A 20,470-nucleotide genomic window follows, 5' to 3' on the forward strand; every position below is an offset into this window, starting at 1 on the left:
GAGGAATGTAAAAGGTCCTGTTTTTCTGCTCTACAACTGTTCTTGTTTCCTCTAGTAATTCCTCACATTTCTATCAGAAGTATCCCTGTTGTAACCTTTACAACCTTTACGAAATTCAAAGCGTGGTCTTTTTGGACAGATATTCTATGCCAATCCATGTATTTTCAAAGCTAGCAGTAACAAACAAATAGAAATATAAAGTCCATTCACAGAAAGGGAACTGTGTACCTAAAAATACACCAGGGATTTAAGAACATTTCAAAATATATAGAAAAATAGGAAGATTAGTGCATCCATTTTGTGGAATAGACCCTAAAATACTTACTAATGGATATGAGTATTGCCTTGACATTATTTTCATTTTATTATTTTTATTATTATAGTATAGATTGCTTAAGAAATAATCAATCTATAATGTAAGGGCCATCACAATGAATTCATAGTACCAAATGTGATTTTCTACATTAGAATTTATCTTGTGTTAATGAGAAATCAGGAGGTAAGTGCAACTCTGGATGAGTCATGGAAAAAATCAGAATTTAAGTTAACAATTTCTTGGTGTTTAATCAATACAAAACATTGTTATAATATTCAAAAATTTTATGACTCACAACGGAAGTAATGTATTTCTTCCATTTATAAAAGGTTGCAAAGAGTTTGAGGAACTTTTATATTACATGAGAAATCTGTGCTTTAGAAGAACATTATATATAATTTCTCCCAATTTAACTAAAAAAAAGAAATGATGGAATCAGACATTTAAATTATTTTTATAGATAGCAGGGAAATGACAAATGTTTACTTCCTTCCCTTCCTTCTTTCATTGATTTCTTCCTACATATATTTAAGAGCTCACTATCTCACTCACTCTGGAAATATAGCAAATAGTTAATCAGAAAATATCCAGACCCTTGTGGAGTTAATAACCTATTAAGAAAAAAACTTTATTAAATAAATAATTGTAACTGATGAGTGTTGCATAAGGAAAGCATTCAGGAAACTTTCTGAAGAACAGTAAATAAAGTGAGCATAGAGAGAATGAGGAACTGATTAGGTGACAGGGAGAAGGTAGGCATGAAAGGAGGTAGTGTGCCAAAGTGTGGAAGTTGGATACACCGATTCTCAAGTTTTAAAACTAAGGTCAATGACTTTATCTTATCTTAAGTACAAGTATACACACATCCACAAAATTTGCATCCCATGTATTATGTAAAATTTGCATCCCATATGTTATACTCAAAAGTTGCTTCTCAAACCAAGAAATTAACCCTCTTTCCATTAGTTACACATCCACTGAATCAACCAACCACAGAGCAAAAATACTGAAATTAAAAAAAAATTCCAGGAACATCTGAAAAGCAAAACTTAAATTTACCAAGTACTACACTGAATCCATAAGAGTGAAGTGATGCCAAAGCACACCTTACTGTGGTCTCCTGATCGTTTGCAGGCTCTGGCAGATTCTGTCTCTGTCCAGTACTGTTTGAGCAATGTTCTTCTAGCATCTTTTTGGGATACTATATAATCAGGTCTAAGATGCTTACATCTGTACTGAATCTTTATAGAATTTTTTCCTTGTCATTATTCTTTAAACAATACCATATGACAACTATTTACATATCATTCACATTTTACTAAATAACATAAATAATCTAGAGATGACAAAGTACCTGAGATGTCCATGGGTTATATGCAAAACTATGGCATTTTATACAAGGGACCGGAGCATCCACAGACTTTGGTATACACGGGAGGTCCTGGGACCAATCCCCCGTGAGCATTCTGGGACAACCATATCTTTCTGGATATAATATTCAGAAAACACTCTTTTCTGGAAGGAATCAGCAGGGAAAATGCTAAATATGGTCATTGAGAATGGGGCCTTGGTGATACAGAGATTGATTTGTTTGTTTTTAAGAATAAAGTCTCACATTGAGTCTTTTTTTTTAAATAAACTGGAAAATACAATGTAATTTTTAGGCAAAGCAGCAGCCTAGCCTTCATGAAATTGAACTAAGTCCTTAGAGGAAGGAAGGACTGAAATTATTGTTTAACAAATTATTCTGACAAGTCAATTTTCCTAATATTTATCTTTTGCAAAGTTTGCTTTCTTTAGAGTTTACCACAATGTTTCAATAACATGTCATTGACAGAGTAACACAAACATCCTGTTTTTTGACAAAAGGAAAATATGGATGACAAATTAAAAAATATTCTATTGCTAACTTTAATTTGACAAAATTGACTTATCCCATTATTATTTTTATTCACTGCTTTAAATCCTTGGCGAATACCTTTCTTGAAATAACACTGCCTTTGTCATTTCGATATCTTCCATAGCAGTTACACATGGATATTTTGAAAACACCTGTGGAATTCCTACATAAAGGAATAACCTTAATAAACAACTGGTACTCCAAGTCCTCTCTGTCTGTACTATGAAACCTGTGTATTCTCCCACTGACAAGGCCATTTTCTCACTTTGTTCTCTGAGATTTGAGAATCACAGAGCTCTCAAGTTTTCCACTCAAAAGAAATCTATACCATGTCCACATTCAGCAGATACCCTACATTTCCAAGTGATGATACAGATATTGAAGGACTCCATGCATCTGTCTCTTTCTGTCTTATGAGTTTTCCCTTTCCATCACAAGTCTTCCTTATCTAATGCTGTGTATTCTTAGGAATTTATGCTGACTCCTCACGAAAAACATAAAGAAAAGAACCCCAGTTCCCACTGCAAATGTAAAAGCAGTTTCAATCATATATGCAATATTTGATATCTTTAAAAAAGAACAAAAGATCTGATACAAATATGGCACAATGTTTTCCTAATTATGTGGTACTTTTTTATTCTACATAATTTTTAGTTATTAAAAATAAACAGTAGCAAAAATTCAGAAATATGTAATTTTAGAATTCAGTTGATAAAACTTAAGGAAAATTATCAGTATGTCTTCACTATATGCAAGGACTCAATTATTAAAAATGTAATTTTAAGGGCTGGGGAGATAGCTCAGTCAGTACAGTGCTTGCCTTGCATGCACAAGGCCCTGAGTTCGATCCCCTGCACCGCAAAAAAAAAAAAAAAAAAAAAAAATGTAATTTAAGCTGGGTGTGGTATGCATACTTGTAATCCCAGTGTCTTCGGAGACTGAGGCAGGATCATGAGTTCAAAACCAGCCTCAGCAACTTAGTGAGGCAATAAACATCTCAGTAAGATCTTGTCTCTAATAAAATACAAAAAAGGGCCAGGGATGTGGCCCAGTGGTTAAGTGTCCCTGGTTTCAGTCCTTATTAAGAAACAAAAAATAAAAATTAAACTCTAAAATACAAAGATGTAAATCAGTTCCTATAGGCATTGAGTATAAAATTTCATGATCTCACTCATTTGAGGAATTTAAAATAATTTGTCTTGTTTAAATTGAGAGTAAAGTTTTGGTTATCAGAGAGTTGGTATGGTAGGCTTTAGAAAGGGGATAGGAAGAAAAGGATCAATGTGTAGATAGGAGTAAGAAGTTCTGGTGAGTTATAGGACAGTGGAGTGACTATAGATAATGATAATGTACTCAATATTTTAAAAAGCTATAAGGAATGATTTTGAATATTTTCACCAGAAAAATGATAAATATTTGAGAAGATAAATATGTTTAACCTGATTTAAATATTATATAAGATAACATGTATTGAAACATCACAAGATAATCCATAAATGTGCACAAATTTTGTTTTTACTTATTAACTTAAAAAGTTTAAAAAAGTAAATTCAAAAATAATACATAGGGTCTGAACTCAGGATAGTGTATTTAAGAAAAAGATCCATAGGTATTCTAACATAATTTGTTTAAATACTTGAACATATTTTGAAACATTTTAATTATCACTATATTTTGTTCCCTCATTCTGACTATTGACACATTTAAGTATTTGTAAATAATTTCTGAAACATAATTTTCCTATACTTCATTCTTCTTATCACTGAAAATACTCTGAATAAAAGTATTTGAATAAAACTTCAGCTTCCAAAAATAAAAAAATTTGTTTTATAATATTTTGTAGCCTTAGCCAACTACTGCTGAAAACTAATTGCTAATTTGTTTGCCTGATACATTGGTAGTAATGTACCTGATACTATGGTAGTAATTAGGGAAATGCTAATTTCTTTCTCAAGGATGGGAACAGTCTACAGTGGGAATCCTTTTATGAGGTGAACTATATACAGTCTGCATTAAAAATTCACATATAACTAACACAAGCAATGGTCAATGCAAAATTATTCTTCCATATAAAATAACCACATTTTAAATCATTCATACTAAAATGGAATGTTCATATTTACCTTTGTATTCTAAATGAAATCCAGTGTAACTAACAGATCCATCACTCCGAAAAGCCAAATGCATAGTATTTGAGCTGCTTTCTATTCTCTCTGGTAACTTGCTGTCTTGAAAACTTCCAATCAATGGACTATTACTGTCTGGTCCATCATATATATAGAGGAAATCATAATTTGGTTCTATGCTAAAACTAAAAAGAGATAGATATATATATATATATATATAGAAAGAGACAGGGGAAGTAGAATGATTATTACTGCTAGAGTATTAACCATAATAATCATATAATCATATACCCAGTGCTTAAAAAGAACAATAGACCATGTTAAAATAATCTAATATAAAAATTTGCCTGAAAATAAACACTTTGAATATGGATGTCAAATCAGCAGGGACAAAGAAAAACAAAATCTTAATATTTTCAAATATTTCTACATTGTCAGTTTATCTACAGGAGATACAAGATAATATAAGGCAGAAAGAGTTTAGCTAGTGAAAGTTATAGGATTTGGAGTCAGAAGATAAGTGTTCAAGTCTTGCTTCTGCCCTTCTTAGCTATAAGAAATACATTAGTTACTTTATATCAATAAAATGAATAGCTTTATCCATGTACTTTACATCATAAGAATACTATTTCAAGGCTCCTATTTTAAGCACTGTATATTGTATTAGACTTTAATTTTTCTGAAAGTAAATATATTTTCGTGTTTTAAAACAATGTAGGAGAAAAGTCAACTAGTTCATGTTATAAAATGAAAACAAACAGTAAAACTTGACAATGTTAACACATCAGCAGCAAATCTAATTCATTATTTTATCATCTTTGCATCTAAAAGAGATTTGTTAGGTAAAACACATTTCCAAATCTATGGAATGTACAGAGGTTAAGTTTGTACAATTCTTCTCTTCCTTAACCTGTGTGCCTCCATAAATCCAGCTACTCAGTTTACTTGTGCATAAATGGTGGTGAAGAAAGACTGGGATGGAGCACAGGTTATCAACTTTTTCATATACAAGGGTTCCTGTAGCATGAGGAAATTAGAGAAACATGACACTATCATATTTTGTTTTAATTTATTCAGTTGCTTCCCAAGTCCAATAAATTTATCTTCAAGTCTTTCAGTGGAACTGGGACTGAATTTTGGTAACTATTTGTACTAAATAGCAAAAATCAGAAAATGGGGCCTAATTTCACTATTTACCACCCTTGATCTGGGACAAAATACAACCTTCTAAGCTTTACTTCCTTCCACATTAAGATTTGATGGTAATTACAACTTCCTTGCCTATCTCAATGTTGTGAGTGATCAATGGAAACAAGTGTTTTGTAATTGATACAGAAGCGTTCATTATGTTCTGAAGGCTAAAAGCCTATTTAACAATGGAGTGCAGGATAATTTTAAATTTTTACTTTTGTCTTAAATGTTTAAAATATTGATTTATAGCTTCTTTGAAAGTGAAAATAGAACAAAAATTCTTTCTTCTAGGAAATTTGAGGATCTTAGCCATAATATTTTCCCACAAAAAGTGGAAGAACAGTACACTCTAATAGTAAATTATATTTTATAAGGTACTTTCATAAATATTAACTTGGTCTTTCCAATAATCCTGTGGTATAAAGAAGGGATTATGATTTTCATTTTATCAATAAGTACACCAAGGCCCTGAAAAGTAAGTTGTTTCCCTAAGGTCACATAATAAATGAGAGCCTGAAATCAAATTTATGTCAACCATTTCATGTAATACAGTCTTCCATCCTCAATTTATTAGCTCAAATAATTTCATAAGTAAACTAAGCCCTATATGAAACATCTTGATATTTCTAATGTCTATATCGTCATTTTCTCCACTTAAAACATGAGGAAAATAATAGTATTTATCTCAGGAATTGGTTTTATAACAGGGTCCTTGCATATAACTAACAATATCATTTTTGTTGCTTTGGTATTACCAATTAGCAATGTATCACTATAAATTTTTTCAAATAAAAATTTCATATATTTATGCTTTTGCTATATTTTCATGAGTTCTAAGTATTTTTATTATTTTTTAAACCTGACTTTGATACTTTAGAAAATATTATAAATTTAAACCTAACATTTTACATAAATACCACTCAGATTTAACACACTAGAGGCAGAAAAAGTGGTCGTTTTACATCTCCTTAGGGTCAGCCAACTGATTGTATAAAAAATTTCTACTTAGGAAATATTTTTGTTACTATTATCTAACACTTCCATGGAAACTTTTATGTGACTCTGGGGATCAAATCCAGGGCCCCATGCATGCTGGACAAGCAAGCATTCTACCATTGAGCAAAACTCCAACCCCTTTCATTGAAACGTTTAGGAAAGAGGCCATATTTCTTGACCCAACTGTTATCTCCATGTGAGGAAGCAGATATTCATTTAAATAAGTAACTTACCCAAGGCAACAGAGATGACAGTGGTAGGGTTAAATCTATCTGCCTATTTTTCCTCACACAGGTTGCATCCCTTATTATTTCAGTACTAAGCTTATCCTGTGATTTTTACTACTAAACCACAAATGAAAGTTTAGAAAACTCCTATGTAAGCTCTATCTTGAGACAAGTTCTGCCAAGATGTCATACGAAATAACCCATCAAAATTTCTTTGTCAGTTGGACTTAGTAAGACCACAAGAAAGGAAAGTAGTTAGGAATGTGTGTTTTTCAAAGCCCAGTGGTAGTACTGCACATGTGGGGTTTTAAATATTTTGAAAGGTTTTGAGTGGTGTAAATATGGGAGAAGAAAAATGTTGAAGTACTGACCTTTTAATCTTGAAGTTTAGGAAAAACTGAATTTTTTGAAACAGCGATGGTAAGTACAGACAGAGAGGAAAGGTTATAAAGAGATTAAACTTCAAGTCAATAAACCTCTTGACCTTCAACATGTTTCCCCACATTAGAAATCTGGTGAAGATCCTTACCCACTGCCCTTCAGAACTACTACACTATTAGTCGAGGCTTTGCAAATTGTTAATTACAAACTATTAGTATTGGGTTTGGAGAAAAATAACAGTAAATATCATACATGGGAAACAAAAAATTGCCTACTACAAATGCTAAAGCAACATAACCAAAAAAGATTTTTAAATGTAGAAGTGTATAAGAACTCACCTGATAAATGCCAAGGAGATAACATAGTCAGTATTGACGGTGATAGTCCAGTCACAGTCCCTGCTGTGCGGATATGGATGAGGGAAGTTCGGCGAAAGAATAAAGCCTGAAGATCCTGTTAAATTGCCTCCACAGGGTGCTTTAATTTAAACAAGCAAACAAAATCCCTTAAGAGATTAATACAATTCATTAGCTATCAATATTTGTGAAAACATTTCTCTAAGAGGGCTTATGAGATTTTTCACAGACCTGACTTTTATGGTACTGGATGCTTGAACACTGCATTGTCTTTCAAGAAAAATCATTAAAATTTTGAATACATGGTATGTATGTGGATCCATTGAATTAAGTTGCTTCACTGGCTTTCCAAAGCAAGAAAAAAATAACATGTAAAGTTCTTTCTCTTTCCATTACTACTTTGTTTCGTGTAAAAGGAAAGCATTGGGAAAAGGGATAAGGATGTCTTTACATTGAGATACAAAGGTTACTAGAAAAGGTTAGACCAAAAAAAAAAAAAAAAAAAAAATCTCTAAGAGTAAATGAAATAACACGATATAGCATAGGATCTTGGGATGCTTTTCATCTCTTCCCTGGTAACTTTTGTGTATTTATGGAGAAAAAGGTTTTGATACTGTTAATGAGCAAGAATGGATAATTTTCTGAGAATTTGTGGTACTTTACAACTTTACAACTTTCTTATAATGAACCTTAGGATATTCCTTAAATCTAGTTGCCTGACTTGATGAAAATGGACAGTTATGATAGTCTTAATAGTGGCCCCAAATGATAGTTTCTGTATTTCTCCAGTAGAGAGGCTCAAAAAATTGTCAGTGGAATTCAGAAAATAGATTCCACAGGGAATTCTTACTTTTTTAGTCTTAAATACAGATATGTTCAGAAAATAATGTATTAGAGAGATGGCAGCATCAGTGGAAGAAACAAAACAAAACAGGGTAATGAAGATATGGATTCTCTGGTAGTGGTGTGGTAGAGTAGAATATAAATAAATACACACACAGAGATACATACTTGTGTGTGTTTGTGTGGGGTGGATGGAAGACTGTATTCTCATGTTCTCAAGGTGCCTCCTACACATAATCGGCACATCAGCACTATTATGTGAGTTTTAAGACTATACTTGTCTGACAAATGCTACCACTCAGCCCAAAGGCATACAGATTCTTTTGACAGTAAAAACTAGTTTGCGGAGGCTAATTTTGGGTATGTTAACATTTCAGCATTTCTGTTAGATGTGTCAAATCATCATTACTGTGTGATTGATCATTTTTGATACCCATTTTTGCATTCCTCCATGCCTCTTGGCTACCCTTGTCTCAGTGCCTCAGTTACTATCCAGATGAGGACCTTGGCTTCTACTATATGGGGACTATTAAGTTACTTAGACTTAGTTGTTCGCCACTCTTCTCCTATTACTCGTACATTTTTGTGGTATTTATTAATGATTATGCAGAAAGCATCTCAAATTTTGTCAGTCCTTCCTCAAACCTAAGTGAAGCCTAAATTAGAGGGTACCGAGTCTTTCCTAATAATCATGATAAATCCGGCAATCTGGTTTACATAATCCCTTTACCTTCTCCAGAACCTTTTCTAATTATCTTTCTTAAAGTCTCACATACTGAATACAAAACAAAGTTCCCTAAAAACTATTTCCTTTTACCTTTTTTATTTAACAGAGGATTCAAACTTTTAACCTGATGTTTAAGAAATTCTCACATCCTTCCCCACACACATTTTTGTTAGTGTTGTTCTGGAACAGAGCTTATTGTAAGAAAACATAGTTTCCCATAAGATTTAGATAAGACTCCCTTATTTGCCTGTGACAAGACCAGACATAGAAAATTCTGATTCTCTGCCTCAAATGCTCCTCCTCCTTGTCCCCACCGATCAATCTTAATAAAATTCGTGTCTACCAAACTTTGCTTAAGCTTCTCTCCTTTCCCTAGGCTCCTGAACTTTGTCCCACACCTACTTTGATTCAGCATGCCATCTTTTCTGTGAACAGTACAAGTCACTCTTTCATCCCACTCTCGATTCTTTCTTGCTTTGCTTACTTCTCTATACAAAAGAAAAATCCTTTTTGCCTAAATCCTGAGCCACTTGGAGATCTCTGGCTGCAGTGTGCTCCCTGTTTCAATAATTCCCTTCTACCAATTGCAATAGTCCTTCCTTCCCATGTCCACACTCACACAATAATGTTTTTTGAATAAGAGACTCTTCTTACTAAATGCAGATTATTTTTAATTTGATGCAACTAGGTTTTTTTGGAAGTGAAATTAATAGTGTCTCTGTCTGTACCTATGTTCTGTATTTACCTATAGGAAGACCAAAATGATTAGCAAAGCAGTTCACCAAAGGGGAGAAATTTGTTCTCAGTTTGTATCTCAAAGAAAAGTGCCAAAGTATTTATTGCGAGAATAATTATTTTATGTTTAAAATTTTATTTATTTAAAATTATGTCCCAGAAGACACAATTACCTTTTTATTGCTTGGGAATGCACATGTCTTTATCTAGTCCTTTCCTCCTGCAGTTCTCTCAACCTTTGCTTTATACCTCTGTCTCCTTGACTCCAAACAAATAATTCTACATCTACCTTATATGCCTTTTATATTTACAAATATAATAGATAATTTTCTGCCTTTTTCTTTCTCTACATAGCCATAGTAATTTTAACTTAATTTGAATTCACCTTAAATTCACTCTCTTAGTTTCTGGAATTTAACTGCTATTTTCCCCCCTAATGTTTTGTATAAAGTCTGTTTTATTGTCAAGTCCTTCTTTGATTTCATCTTACAATTTTGGTGTTCTCCTGAGTTCCTTAGCTAGTTTTCCTAATTTTTATTCTGTTACCTTCTTCCTTCCATTTGTGTATATAATACTTTTTCCTTTATCTATCTGTTCCTGCCTATCTCTGAATTCTAAACTATAGGCTGAGTGTTAAATGCATATCACTATCTGGTAGTCTACAGGTATGTAGGACATAGACTATCCAAAATACTCAAACCTCAGTTGAAATTGCATCTCTTCTCATGTTCCTGAAAGGTATTTATACTACCATCCACTTATATTCCCAAACTAGGATCCTAAAATTCTTCCTTTTTCAAATATCACCTCAATGTACCCAATCCATGAAAAACCCCAGTCAAGACTCTACATTACATATATTTTTCAGTTTACCCTTCTTTCTTGCCTACTACCATTTTTTTAACCTGATTCATGTCTTGTTTTTGACTTATTTCAATAGCTTCCTCTAATGATAATCTAGTTTCTACCAATTTGTCTTCCCAGTGAAAACATCTAATCATAACGTGTTCACACATAAGATTATTTGTTTCATATTACCTAAAAGATAATGCCCAACTCCAGTACAGATTTCATGACCAAACCTCTCTAACTTTTCCAATCTTATTAACTCAAAAGTTACTTCCAGGACTTTGCTTATCCAATTCCTTCCCTCCAAAATGCCATTTTCCCTTCTACATTTATACAGCTTTATTTACATTTTAAGATTTATCACTGCCCCCAGAAAGTTTTCCTGGAAAACTCCAACCTGAACTGTGTTTCAGCTACTCAACCTTCTCTGGTAAATACAGCAACCTCTGCTTATTTCCATTTCTTTTGTCATATTTCATTTCAATTGTCATTCAGATGTCATTATTGACCACTAATATGTAAGCTAAAGACTGTGCCTTACATGTTACTTCATGCCTGGAGTTCAGCACATGCTAAATATTCCATAAATGTTTATTGAATTACTAGTGGTTCTTTATATTGATTATGAAAATAGATAAGATAAATGTGCAATCTAATTTGTAGCTGGGTGTTCTGAGAAAAATAACAGCTTAATTTGCATTTGGGGTTTTAAAACTTGTGTGAATATGAAAAAATACATGAAAAATATGCAATAGCAAATGTAAATATGCATATATTGTACATAAGAGAATTGGAATGATAGTAAAATATTACTTGTGATTTTTTCCAGGTGCTAAACTGGTGGGATTATGTGCAATTTGGTAGACAGTGGAGGATCAATTTTGTTCGTTTCACTTCTCCTTATAAAAACACTGGTATTCATTGTTATTGGGAATTTTATATAGATACATACATGCTATATGTGTGAATCCTTGATCACTAAAGATATAGAAAAATCATTACATATTTATTTTAAGTATCTCATTGGATATTGTCCATGATAATGCTCTTAATTCATCACAAGTTCCCCTAAAATTCCTTTTATTATAGTATTTAGATTATTTATCAAGGAATTCTCAATATATTTCAATGATAGTATTGATTTTGAAAATCCACAAACCCAGGAAGAAAAGCAGAAATGTTATCTGACATTTGTAAAACTTAAACAGTCACTGAGAAAAAGAAAACTATATTTTAAATATTTTCAACCTTAAATAACATTTAGAAATGTATTTTAACATTTATTTATCTAATCATAAAATATCCAAAATAAAATCAGAAATCCGTGAATTAAATTTTTAGTCTCCATGGAATTCTGATATAAATGATTTATTTTGAATGTAGTTTTTCATGAAGCAGTTACATAGGCATTATCTATTGATAACTATTTCGCAATCTTCTTAATTTTTTATTCCAATTCAATTTTATTTGTATCTACTGTTTTTCTGAGCAGCCTACCCACGCTAATGTCTTTGTTATTTACCTTCATATTGAGGGCTGCTACTTTCCCTCTGGCAATGTCAAAGTAATCTTCACACTGTCAATTTCGTTGGAATGAATTCTATTAACTTTCTAAAGATGACGTCTCTTCTGTTTGGTATTTGCTATGAGGCTGACTACTTCTACATGCAAGCAAAATGCTTTATGCTTCGGGGTCTGAGACATAGACTTATGGAGTTTCTAAAAAGTTCAGGGTTTAATCTTTGGCATAGTATTTCCAATCATGGAGTTCTTTCTTATCAGTTTCAGAGGTCAGGCTTTTTGCAGCCTTAGCGATTTTTCAAACTTTCTTTTTTTCAGGTTATTTTCTTTCTGAGAAGCTCTAATGCATATCTTCTCCTCAAGCTATCTTTCCCTACCAAAAAATAATATACTGTACCATAATCCACACAAACACTTTCCACAACCTGCTCCATTTAAGTAAGATTTGGAGCTCAATTTTTTTTCTTCCTCCATCTTACAAGCTAAAGCATATTATTGCCGCAATGGAATTTTATGATTGCACATCTCAGAACTCATTAACCTTTTGCATTTTGGATTTTAGTATTTTCTATAATTTCAGTATTAAGTTGTTCAGTAATTTAGGATTCTACATAAAAATATTTGGTATAATGCACCCCTTCTGGTAATCCTATTAAGTGTACATATCTAAGAATCACAGCAAAGCAAGAAGTTCTACAGAAATTCTGTGGAGTTCTATTATTTCCTCTCTATGTAAGGATTCTCTTGATGCAATATGTAGGCAAATTATAACTAATTAGAGAATGAAGTCAATTTAATTAGAATTTTTAGGTTAACTCAGTCATAAATATATACATAAAAAAACATAAACCATATTTTCAGTCTCTTTTTCTTTGGAGAAATTTCTCAATTTTTTCTGCCTTTTTAAGTATAATTATAACAAATGTAAATTAACTGATGTTTAATTATTTAGAATCTTGCAATGATTCATAAAGAATAACATAGGTATAAGCAGGTAACAACTTTAAAGAGAGATATGGTGAACATTGAACTGATTCAATCTATGCCCTTATTCAGTGCTTTAAAAAACAATCTCTAGTAAGTTTACTTCTTTGTCATCTGCCTCATTTTCTACAGAAGAGATCTAGAACTCTCTATCGTTTGACTGGACTGGTCTAGGCCTTTGGTTGTGTTCCTATTGTACACGAATAGTGTTTTTTTTTTTTTTTTTTCCTAATTATTATTGGTTCTTTTTAGTGAAACATAACATTAGTGTTCATTTTGACATAATTACAAAAGCATGGAATATAAGCAAATAATGATTTTTAAAATCCATCTTATAAAATAAAGAAAATGTGATGTTAAACATCAATTGTTTTCTTTTTTTTTTTAGATTTTATCTCAGTGGAAACTAGATTGATAACAGGAAACTTAACTATTTTGTTTTATTACTAAATTCCCAGTGTTTAGAACAGTACCTGGGGCACATTAAATGACTAATGAATTTGATTTTGCAACTTTTGCAGAAGTTACAACATAGAGTAAAAAAATACCTGAATAATCGATTGCAAAAGTTGTTCACATCTGACTGAGGTTCTGAATATTCTTCTCCATGTGAATTTCAAAAATGAATCATTATGAAGTTATATTGAAAATATTTGTATAAGCTGGGTGTAAGTGAACAAAATAAGTTTATCTCTAAAACATACTACACTTGCATTCAGTGAATGCCATTAAAAATACAATGATGGGGGCTGGGGGGATAGCTCAGTCGGTAGAGTGCTTGCCTTGTAAGCACAAGGCCCTGGGTTCGATCCCCAGCACCAAAAAAAGAAAAAAAAAAAAAAAATACAATGATGGACAAGATATGGAATCTTCTCTCAAGTTGCTTACACTTCAGTGAAAGACAGACTGTTAATAAATAAAATTTTGAATAGAGAAAACATACTTCAGTCAAAATGTATAGTAAACTTATGATGACATCCATACTAAAACAGCTGAATAAAATGGTTTAAGATTAAACTAATTAATTATGTAGAAGATTTTCTCACTGTTTTTATTTAACTCTTTCTCAGATCTAGTGCTGAAATATGCTGTATCTATTTTTCTAGAGTCTGACTTGTGGATTCAAGGACAGTGAATGAAGACAAAATTTAAACAATTGGAAATATTAGCCATGCTACCACAAGTCCTTAGATCATCAAAATAAAAATTGAAAGATTTTTGAAATACATGAATCAAATGGAAAGCTAAAGCTTTGAAATTCTCGTATAAATTATGATCCTTTATAATTTTGTACATTTGGGGAAGGTTCAGGGTCCTCTGAAATCTTATACTCCCACACAGGATGTAGCATAATATGTTTCTTTCTTTCTTTCTTTTTTTTTTTTTTGCTGTGCTGGGGATTGAACCCAGGGCCTTGTACTTGTGAGGCAAGCACTCTACCAACTGAGCTATATCCCCAGCCCAATATATGTTTCTTAAAAACATCAATACCATCTTGTAATCATTACTTCACATTTATAGAAAATTTTAATTATTCTTTAATCATACCTATACAGACTGGTGGGCTGGGCTGCCAGAAGTATCGATTTTCTACCTGAATGCAGGTTATTCTTTCTTGTCCTTGAAGTTCATATCCAGGGTCACACTGAAAAACAACAGTGTCCCCAGGTTCTCTTCCATCTCCATTTCGAGTCCCATTCATGGGAATGCCTGGGTCACGACATGCAGTGGCAACTGAACCTAGAAAGGACCAAAAAAAACCTTAAGTTTGGATACTAACAAAACTTAAGTTTGGAACTCCAAAGGGTAAAGTTTAGAAACTTCCACATATCAGTGTGCTTTTAGAATGACCTAAAACATATTTGAGTAAATTCTAAAATGCCTGCATAATAAATAAATTAATTAGTTAATTAATCAACCTTATTTATTGGTACTGGTAATTGAATCTGGGGACACTCTACCACTGAGTCACCTCCTCAGTCCTTTATATTTTTTATTTTGAGACAGGGTCTTGTTAATTTGCCCAGACTGGCTTTGGACTTGCAATCCTTCTGCCTCAGCCTCTTGAGTCTCTGGGATTATAGGTGTGCACAACTGAAACTGGCTAAAATAAATATTTTTTATTTGTTAATAACAGTGCGTTAATTTGTTTCAAGTGTCACAGCATTTTAGTGACTAAATATTAGATTTGCTCAAGATTATTAATATGCTCTTTGAAAGACGCTGTGAAAGAGTTAAAAAGAAAACTACATTCTGTTAGAAAATATTTGGAGATACCCCATGAAAGACTTGTATTAGAGTATATAAAAAGTCTCTCAAAAACAAACTTAAAAAAGGAAAAAGATAATGGAAATCAAAAATAGGACCAATTACAAAATGGAAAAAAGACATTCCAAAGAAATTATATTGAACAGCACATGAAAAGCTGTTCAGCATCATTGAAAATAAAAACCACAAGATAACTACGTTTATATCAGATTTGATGAATTATTTTTAAAATAAATATATTTATATGACAACACTAGATTCTGCCAAGATTAAGGAGAAAATTTCCTCACTGATAAACTGTTGGTGAGAATGTAAAATGGTAGAGCCACTCTGGAAAGGACTGTGGCAGTTTCTTATAAAATTAAGTTTGTGTTTGCTATACAACCCAGAAATTGCACCCTTGGGAATTTTTCCTATAGAAAATGATTAAACTGTGCAAAATCTATACCATGGATTGTTATTCATTAATAAAATGAATGATACTTATACACACTTTGAATGGATGTCAGGAAAATTGTGCTTTGTGTAAAAATAAAATGTCAAAAAGTATATATTGCTTGATTCCTTTATGTAGCATTCTTGAAGTGACAAAATTATAAAAACGTAAAATGGATTAGTGTTTTCCTGCCATTGGAAACATAGGGAGATTGAGGAAAGTAACTGGCTATCATTGAGTAGTATAAGGGAAGGTGATGATGAAACTACTCTAAATCTTGACAGTGGGGTAGTCACAGAAATGTACCCAGAACCGAATAAACACACACATGCACATGTGTGTGCATGCAAAACTGATGAAATCTTAATAAGGTTAGGGAATTACATCAATATGAGCTTTCTAGTTGTGATATTATACTGTATCTATGCAAGATGTATTGTTGGGGAAAACTGTGTAAAAAGTATACAGGAACTCTATTATTTTGTAAAAGAGTGTACAAAACTATAATTCTCTAAAAATAAAAGAAATAAAAATCATTAGTGTAGTACAAGACCATGTTAAAAAACATTCTTTTTCTATGCACATATATGACACATTATTGAATTTTTCAAGTTCACAGAATAAAATATTTTAAAATACCAGAATGCAGGATGCATGTGTTTTCAAGACAAGGAAGCCATTAAAATTTGCATTTAAGCTACTATTAAGTTATATTCAAAAATGAAAGATTCAGTTCTTGTGCAAATTATTTTTAATAGTTTATTAGACTGTTTTAATAGTCATTAAAGCAATTATATATAAGTAACATTCATTCATTTATTTATTTACTAACTCAATATATGCCAGGCATTGTAGTAGGTGCTGAAAATAAAAAGAAATGAGCAGAAAAAAATAGAATTCATCAATATAGCAATTTTTATGGATTGATCAATATAGCAATAATCTTAAAATCCATCCAGAAAGTTTGTTGTCACTCATCTAATACATATACACAAAAAAGAAACCAGACAGTGTCAAGAGTTTTCTAGTGTTCTGATTTTAGTTGTATGGAAATCAACAGGACCTAAGTCTGAATGATGAGAATATCTGACAATTTTAATGGAGAATTTATATATTTTTTGTATTCTTAAGATAGTAAATAGACTTAATGCCTAAAAAAACTGAAAAAATGTTGGCAAGATATTAAACTTGACTCTGCATCAAAACAGTAACAAAAAAGTGAACATCGATATCTATGTAGATACATACAGATATTTGTGTCCACATTTTTTAAAGAATTTACTTTAAGCAGTTATTTTTTACAGGAAAAAGTGTGACCTTTTTAAAGAATTAATATTAGTATTACTTTCTTCAAAGAGTTGCAAAATGTGACTTCAATTAACATTTTACTAATCATTTAATGAAGCAAAATCTAGTTAGTCTTCTAATTCCTATTCTAGCACGATGATCTTTTAATAATTAGGAGTCTTATAGGTTTTTGCTTCTTTTACTAAAAATGTAAAATTCCTGAGCAATGACCCAGGACTTCAAAAGTGTTTTTTCTTTAATTCTCATAACAAACCTATGAGTCAAGTGCCACCATATTTTTATCTTAGAGATTAAGTTTAGGGAGGTTAAGTAACCTACCTTAACTTTTACAAAAACTAAAAACCAGGATTTAAATAAACCCCAGCAAGTCTGATTTCAGAACCAAATCAAAACCACTGAATGTTACATGAGGCCATCTTCTTCTGCCTGTAATTACCTCAGAAACTCAAATTTTCCCCTTTTATATAATAACATAAAATAATAAACCCCATTAAGACATTTTGGAAGGTAGAAATTATGTCCATAAGTAGGAAAAACTACAGTTAACCAAAACACAAATCTACCTTTAAAAATATCCATTCTATCTTCACGTTAGTTATTTTCGAAAAAGTTGGTCTCTATGATTAGAATAGCTATTGAGCCCTTCCTAGAGAATATCAAGGGGAGTGTGTAGGGACTTGGTTTTAAAAATTCTGGGGAATTTGTTCATTCATACCCATTGGTATTCCTTAGAGGAGAACTAAGCAAAACATCAGTCATCACAGGGTCTGAGCAACTACAACTGTTCACTGCAGGTAGGAATATTTTATGAAGCATTTATTGTCATCAACTCAGCCATTATGATTTTCTTGATTTGCTCTTGAAATTTTCTACCAAAACTAAAACTGACCTTTGATAGGACTTAAAATATATAACTAAAGAATGATGTTCTACATGCAAGATTTACATTTACGATGTTGTCATTGGAAAGAAGTAATGTAAATGACATATAGATTTTTTAAACAGGAATAGCATGAAAGATAACAAGAAAACTTCATTTTTAAAGTAACTTTGAACCATAGCCTTGTGTGATGAAGTGTTATGTTCACAAAAATTGCTAAGTTTATGATGAATGTTTTCAAAAACTAAAAATGTATGTATGGTAATGTTAGGAAAACATCAAAATGAAAGAAGTTAATGTCTTAACTATGAGGGGGAAATGTGTTTTTGCTTTACTATTAGACTTTCTGGAGTTAATGATTTAAAGCAAGAAGAAATAGTTAAAATAAGAAAACTTTCATATAACATTAAATACATAACATGTGAGATTATACATTTGCCTTCAGTCCTAGTTGACTTGAAAGAATAAACATGGTAAACTTCTATTGTTCCTTTTTTATCCCAATTAGTAAGCATATTAAGAGAAAATTTCAATATACAACAGAAAATGATGGTGTTTATGAAAGACAAAATAATATTTTTACTTCTTGGAATTACTTGAGTTTTAAAAACAATCAGTAAAATACACACATAAAAAATTACTTGCTGCCGGGCACGGTGTGCATGTCTGCAATGCCAGCACCTCAGGAGGCTGAGGCAGGAGGATAGTGAATTCAAAGCCAGCCTGAGCAAAAGTGAGGTGCTAGGCAAATCAGTGAGACCATGTCTCTAAATAAAATATAAAATTGGACTGTGGATGTGGCTCAGTGATTGAGTGCTCCTGAGTTCAATCCCCAGTACCCTCCCCAAATGCTGCACACACACACACACAAAAATTACTTGGTGTACATATTATTGTTTTATTTTCTTATTCAAAGTTTGGACTTCATACTGGTTATATTCTGTGTTTACAGGCAGAAAAAAATACACTAATTTCAGCATCAATCATTCTTTTCTGTATTAAATAGAAACTATAGAAGAGAACACCATTTAAGGAGCTATGTGGCATTTCCTTGGGACATTTTTGCATATTTAGCATGGTTAAAAAAATAATGTCACAATAACTTTAAGTATTGGCCATGCAATAATTTAAAATAGATTGGCAATTTTTACTTAGTTTTAACTTTTTTAGAGCACATAATTCTTAAAATACATAATCCTTATTTGAATTTTCTTTTTGTTGTTATTTATATTTTTTGAGTAGAAATTTGATCCTTTCTCTTTATCCTATCTGATTCTGGCATATTATATAGGATATTTCTACAGAACTGTTTTTGTAATTACGTGTTTTATCAATTCTGTAAACATAACAATGAAAAGTATATATCAGAAAAGATATACTTTACATATACTGGTCATGGCTACCAGTGTATTAAACATCAATAATTTCTATTTTGCTCTACATTTCTTTAGTTCAAATTGCATCAGATTAAATTAATGGAATATCTGTATCTTTGTTCTATTAGGTTTAATTTTTCTGTTCATGCTTCCTTTTCCCTGACATAAATGTGTTGAGTAAGCACAAATTCCAACAAAGATAAAGGTCCTAATAATCTTGTTTGCTAATCTATATTGATGTCATAAAAGGAACATTCTAGAAAGTGAATTGGCTTATATGCTGTAACAACCAAATGTAATTTGGGCTTGACTCTAAATTCTATGAAACTGACAATAAAAAATGACTTTCCTTTCTTGCTTTCTTCACCTCAAAAGGACATGGATTTTAGTCTAGAATGGGAAATACCAAATAGCTAGTCTGTTATACAACTGTGAGTTCTGCTTCTTATGCCAACTGATTATTTAATAAAGATGATAATCATGGGGCAATGGCATATAAATAGAAGTGTAAGTAGACAGATTATAGTGTTAATTAGTAATGTGTATTGGGCACTTTCTGCATGTGCATGCTCTCAGTTGCATCTCATTTAATTCACAAGAAGTCTGGGTACTGTTATTATACACATTTTCCAATGAGTAAACTGAGGCATAAAAAGGCAGAGAAATGTTCTCAACATCGTTCAGGTGTTTGAGGCAAAGTGGGAATGCAGATATGAGGCCTTATCTTTCTTACTTCTTAAATAAAAGTGATAGAATCTTTGTAATAAAAAGCACTTATGGTGTGCACTAAGGTAAAAATCTCAATGATAAGGTTACTTAAATGGAAATTTCTAAAGCATTTATGTTAAAAATCAGAAAAGCATCTATCTACTTACCTGTCATTTTGATTAGAGTAGTTCTAAACCCTACACATTTATCACACTTCGAGTACAAAGTACTAATTTCTCATTTAAAACAATAACATTTACACAGGTCTCAACATCCAGTCTTATCTATTAAGTTCTATTCATATGCACTATGTCAAACTAAATAAAATCTCTTTTTAAGAAA

General features: G+C 31.7%; 1 protein-coding gene across 2 annotated transcripts in view; it reads right to left on the reverse strand.

Annotated features, from left to right (window-relative positions):
* The window catches only part of CSMD3 (CUB and Sushi multiple domains 3), a 1,211,679-nt gene that overhangs the window by 251,624 nt on the left and 939,585 nt on the right, over positions 1-20,470 (reverse strand). For both annotated transcript variants that reach the window (XM_079134049.1, XM_079134050.1), the window contains 3 exons: positions 14,701-14,892; positions 7,476-7,614; positions 4,340-4,527 (listed from right to left, as the gene is read on the reverse strand). In XM_079134049.1, coding sequence (XP_078990175.1) covers positions 4,340-4,527; positions 7,476-7,614; positions 14,701-14,892 — 519 coding nt within the window. The remainder of the gene's footprint in view (positions 1-4,339; positions 4,528-7,475; positions 7,615-14,700; positions 14,893-20,470) is intronic.

Source organism: Sciurus vulgaris, assembly GCF_902686455.1.
Source record: "Sciurus vulgaris genome assembly, chromosome: 1".
Taxonomy (NCBI): Eukaryota; Metazoa; Chordata; class Mammalia; order Rodentia; family Sciuridae; genus Sciurus; species Sciurus vulgaris.